Source organism: Mobula hypostoma, chromosome 3 (genome assembly GCF_963921235.1).
Source record: "Mobula hypostoma chromosome 3, sMobHyp1.1, whole genome shotgun sequence".
Taxonomy (NCBI): Eukaryota; Metazoa; Chordata; class Chondrichthyes; order Myliobatiformes; family Myliobatidae; genus Mobula; species Mobula hypostoma.
In genome coordinates, this window is record NC_086099.1 from 17,169,152 (window position 1) to 17,191,025 (window position 21,874).

Genomic DNA, 21,874 nt, shown 5'->3' on the forward strand with positions numbered 1-21,874 from the left:
ATGCCAGGCCCATGAAAGCTCAGCAATGCTTCTCCTTCCACAGGAGGCTAAAGAAATTCAGCATGTCCCTGTCAGCTCTCATTAATATCCATAGGTGCACCAGAGAAAGTATCACAGCTTGGTATGGCAACAGCTCTGCCCATGGCTGTAAAAAACTGCAGAGCGGTGTGGACACAGATCAGATCATCACGAAAACCAGCCTTTCCTCTATGGATACTGTCCAGGCTTCTTATTGTCTTGGTAAAGCAGCCAGCATAAAGACCCACCCACCCCAGATATTCTCTCTTCTCCGTCCTCCCCTCAAGCATAAGTTACAGACGTCTGAAAACACCTACCACCAAGCTCAAGACAGCCTCTGTCAATTGTCTAAGGCTACTAAATAATGGACCTGTTGGATGATAAGAAGGACTTGTGGTCTCGTCATGGCCTTGACCTTATCCTCAGCCTGCACCGCACTTTATCTGAAAAACTTTATTCTGCATTTTGTTATCACTTTTCAGTTGTACTCTTCCAAGAGGACACAACCTTGTCACTGGGTTTGGAGGCATGCGTGCTTCAATGACCTGGACAGCTATGCTGGCTGGAGTCACGCCGTTATGTTTTGGCTCTTGGTCGGGTCACCCATGCCAAACAGATCAAAGGGCAGAGGACAGACTAAGAGTGGTCCACCGATCCTTCAGGTTCAGGGATTCAGATCAGGGCTAACAACCCTGACTGTTAAAACAAACTTGCTATAGAAACAAGAATGAAGAACCCTTCTACATCTGAGTGCGATGGTATTCCTGAGTCTCCACCCGGGACTTGCGTGGCTGACAGTAGTGAAAACCGAGAAGAAGCTCCTGATATGATGAAGGAAGCCCTGAAAACCATCAGAGATGGGAGACCTCCATTGCTGCCCTAAATGCCAGTGACATAACAGGCAGTAAGTCTTCCCTTTGTACTACCTCCAGGTACTGATATGATGCAATGATCTACGGATGGCAGGCCATGACGTTTTACACTGCGTCCTGATACATGTGACAATAATACAACAGAGAGATAGACAGGAGAAGGTGGAGCAGCCATTGAGGTAATGTAATTGCAGCAGAGAAACATACATATTCATGATGAAAACCGATTGAGGAAGAATTCAAACTTGAATCTCGTCATGGAAGAAAGCCAAAGAGATAAGAAGTGAAAAGATAGGGGGATACCAAGGCTATACCAAACATGAGCTTTTCACTGCATCTCAGTGATAATAATAATTTATCAATTTACCAATTTCTAAACCCTTGTTTGTTCCAAAGCAAAGTATATACAGGTTATCGTTAATCTGTATAAAATTAGACCAAAGGAATTTGTTGCAGAGGTCAAGTCATTGGGTATATTTAAGGCAAAGGTTGATAGGTTCTTGATTGGGTCAGTTCATGAAGGCAGGAGATTGGGGCTGAGAGGAAAATTGGATCAGCTTTGATGAAATGGCAAAACAGACTCAATGGACCATATGGCCTAATTTTGACCCTATATCTTATGGTCTTAAGACATAGGAGCAGATTTAGGCCATCCCGCCCATCAAGCTCTGCTATTCCATCACGGCTGATTCGTTATCCCTCTCAACCCCACTCTCATGTCTTCATAAAATTAGCTTTCAAAAAATTTAGATTTTTTAAAAATCAAGGGCCATGATCATTTCCAATTCTTCATCCACATGTGATTTATTACCTCAGAAGAAGGAAGGCCACCACTAATTGCTCAGCAATTAATACTGGCCAGCTGACATGAAACACTGGTAATTTTGCCGAACAATTCTAGTCTCCACATAAGCTACTCATTTAACCAGAGAATAGAATCAGGCTCACCAACATGTAGAAATTACTGGAAACACCTCAGCAGGTCAGGCAGCATCTGCAGAAAGAGAAATGGTTAACTCCTCCGATCTGAACCATGCTCCCTGATCTGCTGAGTTTTTCTAGCATTTTCTGTTTATAGCGTCATAGAAAATGACAGCACAGAAGTGGGATCTTCAGCTTATCTAGTCCGTGCCGAACCATTTAAACGCCTAGACCCATCGACCTGCACCCAGACCATAGCCATCCACATGCCTATCCAAATTTCTCTTAAACGTTGAAATTGATCTTGCATGTCCCAGTGGCACTGGCAGCTCGTTCCACACTCTCACAACCCTCCGAGTGAAGAACTTTCCCCTCACGTTCTCCTTTATATTTCAGAATATCTGAAATATCCGACGTTTCTTTGATTTTCCTAGAGAAAATGCAACTTTAATTTTGAATGTGTTATTTATGTAAAACATGGTGCTGCTTGATTTGGAAGCTTTTTAAGGCGAGGTCTTCTCTAGCAACTCATGCTTATATACTTAAATCTCGTATATTCCTTGCCACTTTCTAAGCCCAACATGGAAGGATTTATGAAGACTAATCTGGGTGATCAGTTTCATTAACCTTATTACATAATCTTCTCTGATATTTTTTTGTTTGATGTGCAGCAAAAACTAGAGAAAAAAAGTTAGGCTGTAAATTTAAGACTTTGCTGGAACATAGTACGTTGAGCAGAGAGTTGGACAACTAGAGCAATGTTTGAAATTTCTGTTAATTACCTCAAAGTCTGCTTCTTCTCTTTGCTACCCCTGGAGGGAAAGTACAGGGATTCAGGGATTCTGATTACGAATAAGTTTACTGGGCCTGATCTGACTATGTATGCAGAATGGGTGCCTACAAGCAGACAGGAGCCTCAAGCTAATGTAAGGAAGAATAACCCAACCCAGTCTGCTGCAATATATCCCAAGACAGGACTGTTATTTTTTAATCTGCTTAATTTCTTTGAAGAACAAGTACAGTTCAATTTGTACAAAATCTGTTACGTAAATATAAAATACAATTAAATAATATCCCGTCAGCACTAATACTAAGCACAGACACAGGTGTGCAATCAAATTAACCTGTTTTAATATACATTTGTGCTTGACTTCATCCAATAATGAAAGCAAACACGGTGATAGATAAAAACAATAATCTAAGAAGTATCCATTCTGCACAACTTTCTCCCACTGGGCTGCTCAAATTTCATAGGCTCTCTAGAGAGTTTCTAGTCAGTCAGGGTTAATCTTTAGAGGCAATAAAGAGAGGCTAGAATCTTCCCACAGGAAATGCAAGAGACTGCAGACGCTGGAAACCTGGAGTAACACACAAAGGTCTCGAGGAACTCAGGGGCCAGGCAGCATCCATGGAGGGAAATGTACACACATCCATGGAGGGGGTTGACTTTTTGAGCCAAGATCCTTCATCAGGGCTGGAACAGGGAAGATAGCCAATATTAAAAGGTGGGAATAAAGGGTGGAACAAGAGCTGGTGGGTGTGGGTGGATGCAGATGAGGGGGTTGATAGGCAGGCAAGGGAGCGAAGAGAGTGGGAATGATGTCGGAAGCTGGAAGGTGATAGGCGGAAGTGACAAAGGGCTGAATAAGATGGAATCTGATAGGACATTGGATCATAAAATAAAAGGAAGGAGGTAGGGAGGGGAATCAGTGGGAAGAATGTAAGAATGGTGGGTAGATGGAGAGGAGGAGGAGGGGAGAAAGATAGGGTGATGGGGACCAGTCAAGTCCATGTAATTCCATCAAAATAACTTTTGAACCTCAGCTGTACACATCGTCTCCTCCATAAAGCAGCTCCTTTCTCTTACCACTCACAAATACGGACAAGCAGCACTTTCTACTCTGGTAATAATCTTGTATTTTCCTTTCTCTAATTATTCCTCACCTCATGAGATTGTGTAGGTCAACTGTAGGCTTACCTCGTATTCCACAGGCCCCTGTGCTCCCAGAAGGGAGTCCATGGTGCTTTCTCTGAGAGTGTGGAGAAACTTGTCTCTTGTAAATAACATGTGGCTGCTGTTTCTCGCTGCTTTGTGGGTGGCTGTGTATTGGTTCAATAAAATAGTCTTCACTGTGTAGACGGAAGAAACCATGCTGCAGAAAAAAAAACAGAATTAAAGTTCAGTTCAAATATTACAGCATTGCTTTAACTTAACAAAAAAAAACTTCCTTTCAGCAAGTGGAAGAGTTTAATGATAAAGACAACTGCCAGTGAAATGAAAAAGTCTGTGTGCATTTACCCTATCTATAACCCTTCTGGATAAATAGAAAACAACGAGGGTTATAGGTGGGGTAAATGCAAGTAGGCTTTTTCCATTGAGGTTGGGTGAGACTACAACTGGAGGTCATAGGTTAAGGGTGAAAGGTGAAATATTTAAAGAGAAGCTGAGGAGGAACTTCTTCACTCAGAAGGTAGTGGGAATGTGGAATGAGGTGCCAGCAGAAGTGGTGGATGCAGGTCCAATTTCAACACTTTAAGAAATGGATGGGAGGGATATGGAGTGCTATGACCCAGCTTCAAGTCGATGGGACTAGGCAGATTAACAGTTCGGCATGGACTAGATGGGCCAGAGGGTCTGTTTCTGTGCTGCAGGGTCTTATGACGATGAGTCTAGTGTAGCATACAGGAAGCATAGGCCCTGTGAAAAGTCATATGGATCAGGAAGTCAGTGCCAAAATGTACACATTTAAACAGCAGTGATTCTTCCTGAGGTTTACCACAGTTATCTGATCGATATGTGTACATAATTGATTTGACAGTTTGAAAAAATGTCTCTGATGCCTGATGTAAGTTTCAAAAGCAGATTAAAAAAAAGCATCAGGCTCAGATTTCAGCTCAGTTCTGATGCCCTGTGGCTAGGTTGGCAGCAAACATGTCAGGATTCAATCCATCTTTTCCTTTCCTGTGTAGCCCCCTGGTAAGCCTCAGGCTCGCTCAGCTCGCTTCCGTCTCGGGGGAGCAGCCTTCAGCCCCGCCAAACTGGGTAATCAAGTTGTTGTAGATGCTGTGTGATGTACCCCACCACGCCAAATAACAGACAGTACACCATATGCGATTTACCGAATACAATTTATAGATCTTACTGGAACTATGTAATTAATAGAGATACAATACAAAAGGAAAAGTAAAAGGCACCAAACTTATCAGAGTTCAACCATTTTGTGCACAACAGTTGGAGCTCAATTATCGGGGTCTCTTTCCACCATTCGATCTCCTCCAACCCCCTCGACCCGCCACCTGGGACCAACCACGGTGGACGACCAGACGCTCCACACGAGTCTGTCCTCGTCTCCTCTCCTCGCCAAAGACCCTGGGCCTCAGACTCCCGCTCGGGGTCCGTTCCGTCGCCCAGCTTACAGCATCGCGTCTCCTCTCTCTGTCCCCATCATGCCTTCTGCCCCAAAGCCCCCGAAAAACAATAGCTTACAGACACACAAGAAAGGATAACATCTATCCCAATTGGTTAGCAAATGAATACAATTCTCATTATCAGTAATTATAACCCAAAACAAGCTGCTAGAGAGAGAGAACCACTGTCTCAGCAGTTAACATCACAGAGAAGCCATTTTATTTTAACATAACAAAGAACTCATTTTATTCACCTTAGCAGTGACATAAAAGAAGAAACCCCTTACAGCTGTATTTCACGAGAAAAAAAATCACGAGCAATTTCATTAGAACATTGAAACTGAGCCAGTCAAATCAACAAAGATCTGCTATAAAAGATTTCAACTTAATGTGTTCTCCCAGCACACCTCGATCTTTTTTCATGTTGTTGATGTTTAGAAGGTAACAAATTTAATAGAAAGGTACAACATATGATTAGGAAGACAAATGCCGATCGGTGGGTCCCGGGATCAAATATTAGATTAGATTAGATTCAACTTTATTGTCATTGTGCCAAGTACAGATACAAAGCCAATGAAATGCCGTTAGCATCTAACCAGAAATGCAAAGAATAGAGTTATTTACAAAATAACTGCGAATAAAAAGTAAGTGCTACAGCACACAAATATAAAAGTACTGAGACAGTACAATATGGGTGCAATACTGCTTAGCGCTGTGATGAGAGGTTCAGCAGTGTCACAGCCTCAGGGAAGAAGCTCTTCCTGTGCCTGCTAGTGCGGGAGTGGAGGCTCCTGTAGCGCCGACCGGATGGAAGGAGAGTAAAAAGTCAATGGTTAGGGTGAGATGCATCCTTGATAATGCTTTTCGCCCTGCCCAGGCAGCATTTATGGTCGATGTTCTCAATGCTGGGCAGTTTTCACCACACGCTGGAGTGCTTTGCAGTCCGATACGGAACAATTGCCATACCACACTGAGATGCAGTTGGTGAGTATGCTCTCAATGGTACAGCGGTAGAAGTCCGTCAACATCCTGGGACAGAGGTGAGCTTTCTTGATACTCTGCAGGAAATAAAGGCGCTGTTACGCTTTTTGATCAGGATGGAGGAGTTCAGGGACCAGGTATATCCATGTGAATACCTGAATATCCATGTGAACAGGAGGCATGGAAGTCGATGAGTCGACAAGTCTGGAGTTTGAGGCCTGGAGGTTGACACTGAAAATCAAAGCCTGTAAGTCGATCAGAGGGCCAGAGGTTGAAGCCTGGAGGCTGAAGACTGAAGACTTCTCCTGGGATTGGAGAACTGTGTGCTGTTTGTGTGTGTAAAAGGGCTAGTTTTGCTGCTCACAACAGGAATTCTGCAGATGCTGGAAATTCAAGCAACACACATCAGAGCTGCTGGTGAACGCAGCGGGCCAGGCAGCATCTCTAGGAAGAGGTACAATCGATGGTTCAGGCCAAGACCCTTTGTCCTGACACGTCAACTGTACCTCTTCCTAGAGATGCTGCCTGGCCTGCTGCGTTCACCAGCAACTTTGATGTGTGTAGTTTTGCTGCTGTTGTTTTGATTATCATTCTGTTCTAAGCACCCAGGAAGAACATACAAACTCTTTACAGACTGCAGTGGCAATTGAACTCAGGTCACTGGCACTGTATGTGTTATGTTAACCATTACACTACCTGCCACTCCCAGCCAGACATTCACTCCCAAGAGGACAGTGTGGGTTCAATAGCTGAGCACATGCAGAACAAAATCAATAGATCTGAAGATATTAAAGAAATTAATCCAAATAGGGTTCGTGCAGGCAATGGTGCTGAAATAAAAAAGTGGGATAGAAAAGATATTAACTTTCACTTTGATAAATGGAATATAGATTTCAATATTTTAGAATTTATTGTGGTATAATACATAAGATAGCTTGTTGCTTTCTCATAATGTGGACCACAATGTGCAGTTCTGTTCAATCACATCGAGGAAGGCACAATTTAAATGACAAGCACCATGAAAAAGACTGGTGGTGTTTCAGACCAGTCCTCAAATTAAGGCCACGGGATACTTTTGTGATCAGGATTAATAGCTAGTAGGAGGGACAAAGTATAGTTTGTTACAGGTGTGACTTCTCTCTCCCTCGCTAGTGAGCGAGAGCCTGTCTGAGATTCCGAAGTGTTGGGATGGGCTGTAGTTTCTTGATGGACTCTAGATCATGGTCTCTTTGGGGGCTTTGCTATTACTTGCACGGGAGGGGGCGAGTTCGGTGCTTTTGCTAGAGCAAGTGGGGGGGGGAGGGTTGATACTTTTGTTTCTGCTTGTGCATGAGAGGGGGAAGGGGGTACTTTGGGGTTCCCATGTTTCTGTCATTTATTCTTTTGGGTTCTTTTCTGTTTTGTGGATGTCTGTGAAGAGTAAGAATATTGAGTTGTATATTGTATACATTGTCCAATATTAATTTCAACCACTGAACCATGGAACTGCATGAAATATATCCCAACAATGCTTCTTTACTGAAATGAGAGATTTATTCATTCTTTCTTTAAACAATAAATGCATTGCATATCATTCAGATCTGTGTTTACTTTTGTCTTCTTGATGTCACAAACAAGGAGAGATTAGGCAAACTTTGTATTTATCCACAGCGTCAGAGGCTGAGGGGAGACACAAGAAAAATTTATAAAATTATGAGCGGCAATGGATAGAGTAGACAGCCAGAATCTTTTTGCCAGGGTGGAAATGTCAGGTACTAGAGGACAAACATTTAAAATAGAGGGGGGGAAGTTTAAAGAAAACGTGTAGAGCAGGACTTCTTTTTTTCAAACACAGACGGCGTATAAACACTAGAAATTCTACAGATGCTAGAAATCCAAAGCAACACACACAAAATTATGGAGGAACTCAGCAGGTCAGGCAGCATCGATGGAAATTAATAGATAGTCAACGTTTCAGGTCAAGACCCTTCATCAGGACTACGAGGGAAATGCCTGTTACCGTGCTGTATCTCAAAATAAATAAAAGTATATGGACAAATGTTTGAAGGAGAATACCCTTTCTGGTAAGATAGCAGCATGCTCGGACACAGCGACCTCTCTGGGTCCAAGCAAAGGTGTAATGGATTGTCCTTAATGTCTTCTTTACAGTTGCTGCATATTAAGGACCTCAAATGCTGCAGTTCTACCCCACGAGCGAGCTGCTCGACAGCGCTGGAGCTGGACTTGTTGCGTACCGTGTTGCCGCTTGCTACAGGAAGGCATTGGAGGCGGAGCGTAAGTCTTACAAGTGGTGCAAATTATTGTCTCAGATGTTTTTCTTGTGATCACAAGATCCTGCTGGACATGGGTCATGTAGAATATTGCAGGTCCAGCTGACTAGTTTACTGGTGAGAGCGACGGTGGGGGAGCTGCGTGGCCTCAGTTGTTGTGGGGACCATGCCCCCATGCCGTGGGGCTTTTTGCCTGTCTAGGAGGGGAGGTGCCAGAGGTGGTGTGGTGTAGTGGCCGTACCTGCTGGCCGCTTCTCTCAGTGCTGTTCTGCAGTGTTCGCTCAGTGGAAGACAAGCTGCATTGTGTCCCCCTTTGGCTGAACTAGCACATGATCAGCAACTGCTGCATTCTTGTTCTTGCGTAAACGTGGCTCCAGGACAACACCCCATGCACCATCAATCTTCAGGGCATGACACCTAGGGACTTGGGCAACATTATTTTTGTATGTTTATTGCTATCATAATTTTATTTACTTATTTACTAAAATAGGCCCTTCCAGCCCCTCGAGCTGCGCCTCCCAGCAATCCCCAATTTAGCCCCAGCCTAATTACTTGACAATTCAGAATGACCAATTAACCTACCAACTGGTACATCATTGGAATATGAAAGGGAACTGGAGCACCTAGAGGAAGCCCACACAGTCACAGGGAGAACATACAAACTGCTTACAGGCAGCAGTAGGAATTGAGCCCAGGTTGCTAGTACTAAAAGCGTTGTGCTAACCACTATGCTAGTGTGCATAATTATATGCTGTACATGTGCCTTGTGCTCTGTGTGTCTGTGGGTACTGTGCTTTGCACCTTGGACCCAGAGGAACGGTGTTTTGCTTGGCTATACTCATTGGTAGTGATGTATGGTTGAAAGGCATACATGAATACCAATTAAAAGGGAATTTCAAAACTGAAAAAGTGTAATACTGATTTCTCTTTTCATTGTCACCATTGGGAAGGAGGTACAGGAAACCCGAACTCAATGACTCAGGAACAGCTTCTTTCCCTCTGCCATCTGATTCCTAAATGGACATTGAGCTCATTAACTTTTTTATAAATTTCTGTTTTTTACACTACTTATCTGAATTTAACCATTTAATATATATATAGACTTACAGTCATCCAGTTTTTTGTTTATTTATCATATATTGTATTGTACTGCTGCCACTAAGTTAACAAATTTTACGACATATGCCAGTGATATTAAACCTGATTCTGATGAATCCCTTTTAATAATAAGTTTTCCTATGGTTCCATAAAATGCACTGAAGTTACTTATTTGAACTGCTTCAGCAGCATCTTCCAAACCATCGCTTCCACCAGGAAGTCGAAGAATACCACCAGCTGCATGTTTCCCTTCCGACCTACAGCTTGTCTTGGAAACATACCACCGAATCTTCACTCTCACTGGAACAGACACGTGCAGGTCCCCACCCAACAGCACTTGCCCCAGAAGGATGGAGGTTGTTCAAGATGATAATTCAGCTCCACCTTCTCAATGGCATCTGGAGGAGCAATTCAAAACTGGCCTTGCCAGTATCACTAAGATCCAAATATAAAACAAAAAGGTGCCGGGTCCTTTACACAAGAGATTCTGCAGATGCTGGAAATCCGGTACAAGACACACAAAATGACAGAGAAACCCAGCATGTCAGGCAGCGTCTATGGAGAGGAGCAAAGCAGAGACCCTTCAACAGGGCTGGACAGGAAGGGGGTAGATGCCAAAATTCGAAGAGGGGGCAGAAGAAGAAGTCCAAACTGGCAGGTTATATTGGATAATGCAAACAACAGGAATTCTGCAGATGCTGGAAATTCAAGCAACACATATCAAAGTTGTTGGTGAACGCAGCAGGCCAGGCAGCATCTCTAGGAAGAGGTACAGTCGACGTTTCGGGCCGAGACCCTTCGTCAGGACTAACTGAAGGAAGAGCTAGTAAGAGATTTGAAAGTGGGAGGGGGAGGGGGAGATCCAAAATGATAGGAGAAGACAGGAGGGGGAGGGATGGAGCCAAGAGCTGGACAGGTGATTGGCAAAAGGGATATGAGAGAATCATGGGACAGGAGGTCCAGGGAGAAAGATAAGGGGGAGGGGGGGAACCCAGAGGATGGGCAAGGGATATAGTCAGAGGGACAGAGGGAGAAAAAGGAGAGTGAGAGAAAGAATGTGTGTATAAAAATAAATAACGGATGGGGTACGAGGGGGAGGTGGGGGCATTCGCGGAAGTTAGAGAAGTCGATGTTCATGCCATCAGGTTGGAGGCTACCCAGACGGAATATAAGGTGTTGTTCCTCCAACCTGAGTGTGGCTTCATCTTTACAGTAGAGGAGGCCGTGGATAGACATGTCAGAATGGGAATGGGATGTGGAATTAAAATGTGTGGCCACTGGGAGATCCTGCTTTCTCTGGCGGACAGAGCGTAGGTGTTCAGCAAAGCGGTCTCCCAGTCTGCGTCAAAATAATGCTGGTGTGTGTATTGACAAACAACTATAACATCATTAAATACATCCAGAAAATAGGTTTCACAATATTCTTCATTCCTAATAATACCAAACACCATTTTAAATGTTTAATTTCAATTACAGAAGGAATACTGCATACAATATCAGGGCAACTTCATACCCTTCAGAAAATATCATAAGATCGTTATCATCCACCTTCTTCAGATCTGATGTATAACCATGGTTAACCATCTAAAGAATGGCATCGCTTAGCAACGCATCACTGACTTACTAGTGCTCTACCGAGACTTTATCTCACGTTCTGCGGTTCCTCTCTTATCTGAAGTCATCTATCACAGATCAGATAAGCATCTACACCTGATAATCAGAGCACTGCACTGCCATCTTTCTGACAGAAAGAAATTGAAGTGATGCAGTAGATTATTAACACACCATCAAATTGCTGTTTACAATGGCTAACTTAAAAAGAAAAAAAATGACAGCCAACCTATGCAAAATGTGATAGAGTCAAATGGCATCTCCACAAAGCTTTGAGCCATCAAGATAATGCATTGCTAAGAGAATTCAATGCCTACAAGGTACCTATAGATTAGCTTTAGTTGTCACATTTACATCAAAATATACAGTCCCGTGTAAAAATCTTAGGCACATATCTATAACTAGGGTGCCTATTACTTTTGCACAGTACTGTATTTGTTAATGTGGACTGTAGAGTGAGTTTGTAAATCTGGTGTGAGCAAAGGATGTTGGGAATGGTGAGGGTGGAGTGCTGCGGGAGGGGTGTGGGACAGGTGGCAGAGAAAGAGTGCCGGGGCAGTAGGTGAAGACACACCCAGCCCTGAGACACCAGGCAATATAATTCCAACTAATTGGTTTATTACAAAATGACTCTCTGTTGATTCCTACTCTCTCCCTTCTCCTTTACCCCTTTTCCCAAACATGATTCCCCTCTCCCTGCCCCCTTCCCACTCTCAGTCCACAATAGAGACCCATATCAGAATCAGGTCACTCAATCACTTGAGTCATGAAATTTGTTTTTTTTGTTGTGGCTGCAGTACAGCATAATACATAAAATTACTACAGTACTGTGCAAAAGTCTTAGGCACCCCAGCTATATATATGCGCCTAAGACTTTGCAAAGTACGATACAGTACACATCATTTGTGTCAACAACCGACACAGTCCAAGGGTTATCCTGGGGGCAGCCCCCAAATGTTTCCAGGCTTCTGGCACCAACATAGCATGCCCACAATTTAATAAGCATACATCGTTAGATGGAACGTAGGAGAATGAGGGGCGATTTTACAAAAATGTCTAAACTTACAAGATACAGTAACAGTCTATTCCTCTGGGCAGGGAAATCTAAAACTAGGGAGCACAGGTTTAGGAGATGGGAAAGATTTAAAAGAGACCTGAGGGGCAACTCTTTCACACAGAGGGTGGTGAGTGTATCAAATGAGCTGCCCAAAGAGGCAGCTGAGGCAGTTACAATACTATAATTTAATAAGCACTTTGTAAATGGGCGGGTAGGGCTTAGGGGATATGGGCCGAGCACAGGAAACTGGCACTGTCAGGGTGGGCACTATTGGGGTGAGCACTGTCGAGGTGAGCACTGTCAGGGTGGGCACTATTGGGGTGAGCACTGTCGAGGTGAGCACTGTCAGGGTGGGCACTATCAGGGTGGGCCCTGTCAGGGTGGGCCCTGTGGTCAGCATCGACTCATTGAGTTGAAGAGACTGTATCAATGTTATATTGCTCTATGATTGTATAACTGTCCTGTACACTATGGCATTCGCCACAGCCAAGCACTTGGCCCATAAGAATGTCTAATTTACTATTTCTCTTTTTCGTGTTTCTTATTAAATGTCACTGTTTTCAGTCTATTGTTTATTTAAACTAATACAATTTTTTAATCCCTTCTAATTTACATCTGTTAACTTGGCCACATTTACATTCCCAAATGCAGACTTGAAAATGATACATTCCATTTCTTGATAATATAAATCGATATTGGGCAGAAAGGCAGTGTAGTGGCTTGAGTAATGTTTTACAATGCCAGCGGTTGCGATTCAATTCCCGCTGCTGAATGCGTAACTTTGTATGTTCTCCCAATGAACATCTCTGGGTGCTCCGCTTTCCTCCCATGTTCCAAAGACATTCAGGTTAGTCAGGGTTAGTGAGCTGTTCGGACAATTGAAATATTGACCCAGGTAGACTGGGGGCTCCTCTCTCTGCGACACTCAAGCTGTGAGACTGCCCCGGCTGCTGTCCCTTGTGGAACTTCGTGGCAATTTGCCCTGCTAATATAATGAACTGGAAACCGAGGCTTTGGGCCTGCTCCTGGGATTTGGATCTAAGGACTAAATTTGGTTCAGAATGCTGTTGCTCGCTTCTATTGTTTGCATGATTTGAGTTTTTTCCTCTTTCTCTCTGTGTATTGGGGGTGTTTCTTTATTTTTTAAAATTGCATTCTTTTGCATTTCTTGCTTTGCAGCTGCCTTGAAGCAAACAAATCTCAACATTATATAATTTATACATTCTTTGAAAATAAGTGTACTTTGAATCTTTGAACTCAGTCCCCTGGCCTATGTTTATACTTCAACTATGCCCTGTTTTGTTGACCAAACAACAATGATCACATTTTCATAAGAGAATTGTTGGTTGGATGGAAGTGGTTTAGGAGATTTAAGAACATGATAAATTAAATTAAGAAAAAAGTACTTCCATTTAAAAGATAACACAAAGACAAGCACAGGAAACCTTCCAAGAAAACCTTGATAGAGTTTTTGAGAAGCGTATAAGGTGTTGACTTTCAAGAGTCGAGGGACTGAGCTCAAAAAACATGATATATTATTATAGATCTACAAAGCCTTGGTTATTCTACACTTGAAGTATTGTATTCAGTTCTGGTCCCTTGAGAGTTTAAGACAGCATGCAGAGATTTAGCAGGATGTGGCCTGGATAACAGAGAATGTCTTATTTCAATAAATTGAGCAAGATTGGGCTTTCTCTTTGGAGTGGAGGAGGATGAGAAGTGACTTGATAGAAGTGTATAAGATGCATAAATCATGTGGATAGCCAAAGACTTTTTCCATGGCAGGATTACAAGGGGGCAGAATTTTAAGTTGATTGGAGGGAAATAAAGAGGGGGGTGATGTTTTATTTTACACAGTGAGTGGTGGGCACATGGAATGCCCTGCCAGGGGCAGTGGTAGAGGCAGATACATTATGGGGCATTTAAGAAATTCTTAGACAGGCACATGGATAAAAGAAAAATGGAGGACTATGTGGGCAGGAAGGATTAGAGTAGAGTAGACTAAAAGTGGGCACAACATGGTGGGCCTGAACTGTGCTGCAGTGATTTATGTTCTATTTATTTATTTGGAGATACAGCACATTAACAAGCCCTTCCAGGCCAATGAGCCCACGCCACCCAGTTACATCCATGTGACCAATTTACCGACTAACCTATCCATCCTTGGAAGGTGAGAGGAAACCCACACAGTCACAGAGAGAATATACAAACTCCTTACAGACAGCAGCCTTTCTTAAGCTTCCATATCCTTCCTCTACTAAGAGGACCAGAACAGAATACAATACTCCAAGTCTGGTCTAACCAAACTTTTACAGATCTGTAACATTGGCTCATGTTTTTTTCAGCTCAATCCCTCGACCAATGAGGCCAACGCAACACATGTCTTCTTAAAAACTCTATCAAAGTTTTCTTGGAAGATTTTCTACCCTTGCCTTTGTTCTATCGTTTAAATAAAAGTACTTTTTCTTAATTTAACTTATCGTGCAAAATGTCCTAAACTACTTCCATCCAACCAACAATTCTACTATGAAATGTGATTATTGTCATTTGGTCAACTGCCCACAATTAAACCCAGGTTGCTGGTGTTGTAATCACATTATGCTAACTGCTACTCTACCATGCTGCCCCCACCCAACGTAGTAAAAAAGTTTGCAATGAAAAGTGAGAGTGGATGTGGAAGGCATGAGACTGCAGTTAGATCTTTATTCCCCATTACTGAACTCCCAATGCCAATTAAATGACAAGCTTCTTTCCTCATTCTCTAATTAAGCATCTTAATGACCCATGTAATCATTCACTTTCTCACTGCACAGCAACCAGATGGCAGAGTCCACAGATTATAAGTGATAACAAAACTACATAAAGGTGCCAATTATAGAATTTAATATCAAATGGGTATTAGAAAACAAATCCTCTTACTATTGGAAGACAGCTCCTGGCCCTGTTGCAGACCTGATTTATGGTAATATTTAGGATTTTGAATCCAATGGGAACCTCTTTCTAAACTATATATTCAGACTCCACACGAAAAATGCATTTCATTTTAATTCCCCAAGAACTCCGAGAGAAAATGGCTATCCTCCTCAGTTGAAGTACCTTTGCTGTCAACTACCCATTATTCTGGGTCCCCTCTTAGCACTACAAATGACTAACAGAAGGTAAAAGAGCTTTTTAATGAGTGCATATTTAAAGGCGCACATGCTAAATTAAATTGGTGAATAAATAAATCAGTTTTAATTAAGGCAAGGTATTTTGTGATAAGTGGAACATCTCCTGATTTTTCAAAGTTTCGTCGTCTGCAAAAATAAGTTCTGGAATACCCACAATACAGACAATGATTTTCAACTGAATCAGTGGTAACATTACTATATGTTTGATGGGTGCTTTTAAACATTGATGTTAGAATGCTCTCCATAGTACATCTGTAGAAATTCTTTGGTGACACACCAAACCTCCTCAAACCCCTAATGACATATAGCTGCTGATGTACAGTCTCAATGGTTGAATCAGCGTATTGGTTTATCATGTGCCGGTGTACACTGAAAAACTTTATTGACAGTGCCATCCACACAGATCTTTTTTGTCGCATCTATTATGCATTGAGGTAGTACAAGAGACAGCAATAACAGAATGAAGAATAAAGTGTTACAGTTACAGAGAAAGTACATACAGTATACGTCACCATATACAACCTGAGGTTCATTTTCTTGCGGGCATACTCAATAAATCTATAGGATAATAAATAAATCAGAATCAATGAAAGCCCTCACCAACTTGAGCATTCACCAAGTGTACAAAGGACAACAAACTATGCAAATACTAAAAGGAAGAAATAATAATAATCTCTGGCTATCCATCCCATAGGATGATGATGGTTCCTTACGGTCAGTTAGTGGGGTGGTACCCCACTCCTCAGAAAGGAACAGCGTGTGTGTGAGTGGATTTTAGGTGAGTAGGGGATTGCACAGGTCCAGACCCACCCTCTCAACATCCCTTCCCGGATCCAGCAGCATGGTGGGGTCCAAGACGGCCGGGGGAAGTTCTGATGCAGTGAATGGCCACACCACGCTTCAATTCAAGGGATGCCCTTTCCGCGCTTCGTGGCACGTGTTTGCTAGATGGCCGTTGACCCTACGAGAGGGTTCATCCGCCCTTTGACAGGTCTTGTTTTTCATCTTGCAGGGTGTCTAGCCACCCTCCTCACCAGACAAGCCTGGTGGGGGAGCCAGTTTAGTTGACGACCACCCGACCATGTGACAGGTAGTACTGGGTTACATGGTACCAGTAGCACTCAGAGGAGTGACCTGACATCCAATAATATAAATAATCCAATAATAATAAATAAATAAACAATAAATATCGAGAACATGAGATAAAGAGACCTTGAAAGTGAGTGCAGGCAAACAATAAGGTAATTTGTCAACATTTAAAAAAGGCAACAAAAAAGGAAGAAGGGATTAAGTAGACAGTAGATGTTGGTTACGATTGTGGACTTCAGGAATAGGAATTAACCATCAGTGGTTATTGATGGTCAGCAGTAGAACGCACGAACAGGTTTAAGTTCCTGGGCATCAATTTCTCAAAGGATGTACCACTGGCCCATCACACTGATGCAATCTTGAAGAAGGCATACTAGCAGTTCTACTTCATTTGGAGATTGAGGAGATTTGGTATGTCACCAACAATTGGCAAATTTCTATGGATGCAATATGGAGAACATTCTGACTGGTTACACAGAAAAAGGCTGTATAGGATTGTTGACTCAGCCAGCTCCATCACATGCACAACACTGTGACCATCGAGGATATCTTCAAACAGTGGTGCTATTCCTCTTTCACACTATTTATTTATTTATCTATTTATTTATTGTAACTTGGAGCGATTTTTATGTCTTGCACTGTAGTCAGGTACACAAGACAACAAATTTCACAAATATTTGTCGGTGATTAAAAAAACCTGCTACTGAATTACTACCGACACAAATCTTCAGCGCATTTCTTCAGCAGGATAAGCACTCCTACACTCCCAGGTTTAATACTATAAGAAGTAATTAGCTGCTTGCCACAAAAGAACAAAATTATCTATGGCACCTCTTAGGAAGGGTGGAGGGGAGGAGGGGGAAGGGAACGTCTCAGACCATGAGAGGCCTGCGACAGGCATTTTCATGCCTTACAAGGCACAGATTGGAAGTCTGTGTGGGGCACCACTCCTCGCACAGACACTAGAGCAATGTGTGGTTAAGTGCCTTGCTCAAGGACACAAACACGCTGCCACAGCTGAGGCTCGAACTAGCAACCTTCAGATCACTAGACGAACACCTTAACCACTTGGCCACATGCCCAACTAACTTGAAATATTGACTGTTTTTCTTTCAGACATTCTGCTTGACTGGTTTGAGTTCTTCTAGCATTTCTGCTTTCATCCCAAGTTTCAGAATCTACAGTTTTATCTGTTTTCCATCAATGAGACTTTGTCAACCATATACACTCAGTGGCCACTTTATTAAGTACACCTGTACACCAGCTTGTTAATGCAAATGTCTGATCAGCTAATCATATGACAGCAACTCAATGCATAAAAGCACGCAGACATGATCAAGAGGTTAAGTAGTTGCCCAGACCAGACATCAGAATGGGAAAGAAATGTAATCTAGGTGACTTTGACCATGCAGTGACTGTTGGTGCCAGATAGGGTGGTTTGAGTATCTCAGAAACTGCTGATCTGGGATTTTCACACACAACCATCTCTAGAGCAGGGGATCCCAACTTCTTTTATGCTAATTGTAGGACCCCCTGCTCTAGAGTTTACAGAGAACGGTGCGAGAAACAAAAAAACATCCAATGAGCGGACGTAAAAGCCTTGCTAACGAGTGACGTCAAGAGGAGAACGACCAGACTGGTTCAAGCTGACAGTAACTCAGAAAGCCACGCATTACAACAGCAGTGTGCAGAAGAGCATCTCTGAACATACAACACGTAGAACCTTGAAGTGGATAGGCTACAGCAGCAGAAGGCTACACTGGGTTCCAAGTCTGTACTTGATAAAGTGGCCACTTAGTGTACATTCTTCAATTAAAGCACTGGTGCATCTCGCTGTTTCTATTTTGTAGTGAATCGGTTCAGTTAATGTGTGAAAAGAACACAACAACCTGGCAGAAGGTTTGAATTATATTATCAAAAAAACTAAAGAAAATAGCTGGCAAATATAAGTAGAAAAGTTTCCCTTGATTTTCTAGGGAAATAATTCCCTTGATACCATTCCCCTACCTGATTCACCATCTCTATTCCAGATTAGCTTCCCTTTGGGACATGGATCTTTAAACTTCATCACATTAATAATTCAGAATGAGAATTGTAAACCTGTCTTTCTCCATTATGCTGCTCATAAGTGTGGGGGAAAACAAAGACCTTTCCAGCAAAGTGATTTATATCCCAATTATCTTACAAGGCTGATGTCAACAGCAGGTTTGATGTTGATGCCCCTGCTGCAAAATAAACGAGACAGATCTGGATGCTGGGACCTTGAGTTCTCAAGCAGTCAGGCTTTCTCCAAATTTCTACAAAAGCAGTGACACACTGGAAAACTATTAGAATTGCAGAAGATTTTTCTGCCTGTCACACACACAAAATGCTGGAGAAGCTCAGTAGGACAGGTAGCATCTATGGAGAGGGATAAACTGTCGGAATTTCGGGCCAAGACCTGCTTACTCCCCTCCACAGATGCTGTCTGACTTGCTCCAGCACCTTATGTGTGTTGTTCAAGATTTCCTGCATCTGTAGAATCTCGGGTCTTTAAAATGATGCAGACTAGGCACATGGTCTCTTCTCATTGCTGCCATCAGGAAGATGGTACAAGAGCCTCAGGACTCACACAACCAGGTTCAGGAACAGTTACTATCCTTCAACCAGCAGGCTCTCGAACTAAAGGGGTAACTTCACTTAACTTCACTTGCCTCATTATTGAAATGTTCCCAAAATGTTCTGTGGAATGCTCTGCCTCAGAAGGCAGTGGAGGCCAATTCTCTGGATGCTTTCAAGAAAGAGTTAGATAGAGCTCTTAATGATATCGGAGTCAAGGGATGTGGGGAGAAGGCAGGAACGGGGTACTGATAGTGGATGATCAGCCATGACCACAGTGAGTGGCGGTGCTGGCTCGAAGGGCCGAATGGCCTACTCCTGCACCTATTGTCTGTTGTCTATTAAAACCAATGGACTCACTTTCAAGTTCTTTTCATCTCTTATTTATTGCTTATTTATTATTGTTGTTTCTTCTTTTTGTCTTCGCCTCTACAGATGCTGCCTGACCTGCTGAGCTCCTCCAGAAGTTTGTGTGTGCCGCTCTGGATTTCCAACATTCTGCTGAATTTCTTGTGTTTATGGTTCTCTGCTTGTCACCAAGCTGATTGCTCGTGCAGGCTGGTAATGTATTCTCTCCACTGCTGGCGTGTATGAATCTTTCCCAGCCACGGCAGCAGGCCTTTGAAGTCCCGAAAGAGGTTGTAAACTGAAACAAATCCACAGGCATGGCTGCACAAGCTTGGATATCAACTGGTAAAAAAAATACAAACACCCCGACTGTCCAATTGGCTTAACAGCAGAAATTTCAGCTCTTGAAGCAATGAGTTAAAAATAATTTTTGAATTTAGATCCTAATATGAGTAACCCATCCTGGATATTATTTCGTGCTGCATCATGTTTTCTGTGCACCTTGTAAAAGGATTTAATCAACACCATTCAGGTCATGCAACTGACTTGAGTTTGTTCCAGAGATGACACACCTGGGCCAACAGCACAACAATTTCTGTGAAGAAGTCCAAAACATGTAAAATAAATGTGATCACCAAGATGGTTGCTTATATGCCACTTCAGGGAAACCAGCCTTTTAGAACATCCAACACAGAACATTAGAGGTCAGTACAGGCCCTTTGGTCCACAATGTTATGCCATCCTTTTAACCTACTCTAAGATCAATCTAACCCTTCCCTCCTTCACAACTCTCCACTTTTCTATCATCCATGTGTCTATCTAAGAGTTTCTTAAATGTCCCTAATTTAACTACCTCTACCACTACTACTGGCAGCATGTTCCACGCACTCACGACTCTTTGTGTAAAAAAACGTACAACGAACATTCACTCCTATACTTTCCTCCAAACACCTGAAAATTATGCCCCTCATACCAGCTATTTATGACCTGGGAAAAAGTTTCCATCTATCCATTCAGTCTCTTATCCACTTAGGCCTCTTATCATCTTGTACACCTCTATGAAGTCACTTCTCGTTCTCCTTCTCTCCAAAAGAAAAAGCCCTCGCTCATTCAATCTATTCTCATAAGGTGTGCTCTCCAGTCCAGTCAGCACCTGGCACATCTCCTCTGCACCATCTCTAAAGCTTCCACATCCTTCCTTCCTATATATAAGGCAGCCAGAACTGAACACAACATTCAAAGTGTAGTTAGCCGAGGTTTTAGAGAGCTGCAACATTCCCTTTCTGCTCTTCAACTCAATCCCCTGACTAATGACTCCTAAAGCACATACATACACTTTCTTAACTACCCTACTAAATTGCATGGCAACTTTGAGGGATCTATGGATGTGGACCCTAAGACCCCCCGTTCCCCCACACTGATAACAACCCTTCTATCAACCTGCCATTCTGCCTTTAAATTTTACCTTCCAAAGTGAATGACAACTTTTCTAGCCAACAACTGTCAAGATCAACATCTATACCCTCTGGCAATTAAGGCACCACCACAAGTGGGTTTTGCAGTTGATGATATTTGTTTGCCTGCCAATGGACCCTTGCCTGAATATCTCCCTGACTAGCAACTTCCCACCCTCCCAGAGCCCCCACTCACCCATTTCAATTGCCTTAATGTGAAGTAATGAACTCCTGCCAATAGCCAAACTCAATTCTTTTAGACATGACTCATATGCCACTCAACCAATGCTGTGATTCGTTGTTCAAAATCCCAATGGGGGCGGTATCACTATTACAGTGCCAGTGACATGGGTTCAATTCCACCCCTGTCTGTAAGGGGTCTGTACATTCTCCCCACAAATGCACAGGTTTCCTCCAGGTGCTTCGGTATCCTCGTACTTTCCAAGGACATATGGGTTAGAGTTAGTAACCAGTGGATATACTAATGTTGGCATCAGTAGCATGACAACACTTATGAGCTGTCCCCAAATGCATCCTTGGACTGTGTTGGCCATTTGCGCATATGAAGCATTCCATTGTATGTTTCAATGTACATGTGACAAATAAACCCATTTAGAATGGAGATGAGCAGGAATTTCTTTAGATAGAAAGTGGTGAGTCTGTGGAATTTGTTGCCACAGGCAACCGTGAAGGCCGAGTCACTGGGTACATTTAAGGCAGAGATTGATAGATTCTTGATTGGTCAGGGCACGAAGGGATACCAGGTGAAGGCAAGAGATTGGGACTGAGAGGGAAATGGATCAGCCGTGATGAAATGGTGGAGCAGACTCGATGGGCCAAATGGCCTAATTCTGCTCCTATATTTATGGTCTTGTGGTCTAATCTTAGCTCCCTAATCTTCCCTCATCCGCCTGCCCATTCAACAATATTGATCGGCATGCTTTAAGTCATTGACCTCTGCTACAAACATGACACATGA

General features: G+C 42.8%; 1 protein-coding gene across 1 annotated transcript in view; it reads right to left on the reverse strand.

The window, feature by feature from the left end:
- Window positions 1-21,874, reverse strand: part of adamts12 (ADAM metallopeptidase with thrombospondin type 1 motif, 12) — a 642,106-nt gene that overhangs the window by 527,411 nt on the left and 92,821 nt on the right. The window contains exon 3 of the mRNA XM_063042019.1: window positions 3,790-3,964. Within this exon, the coding sequence (XP_062898089.1) occupies window positions 3,790-3,964 (175 nt within the window). The remainder of the gene's footprint in view (window positions 1-3,789; window positions 3,965-21,874) is intronic.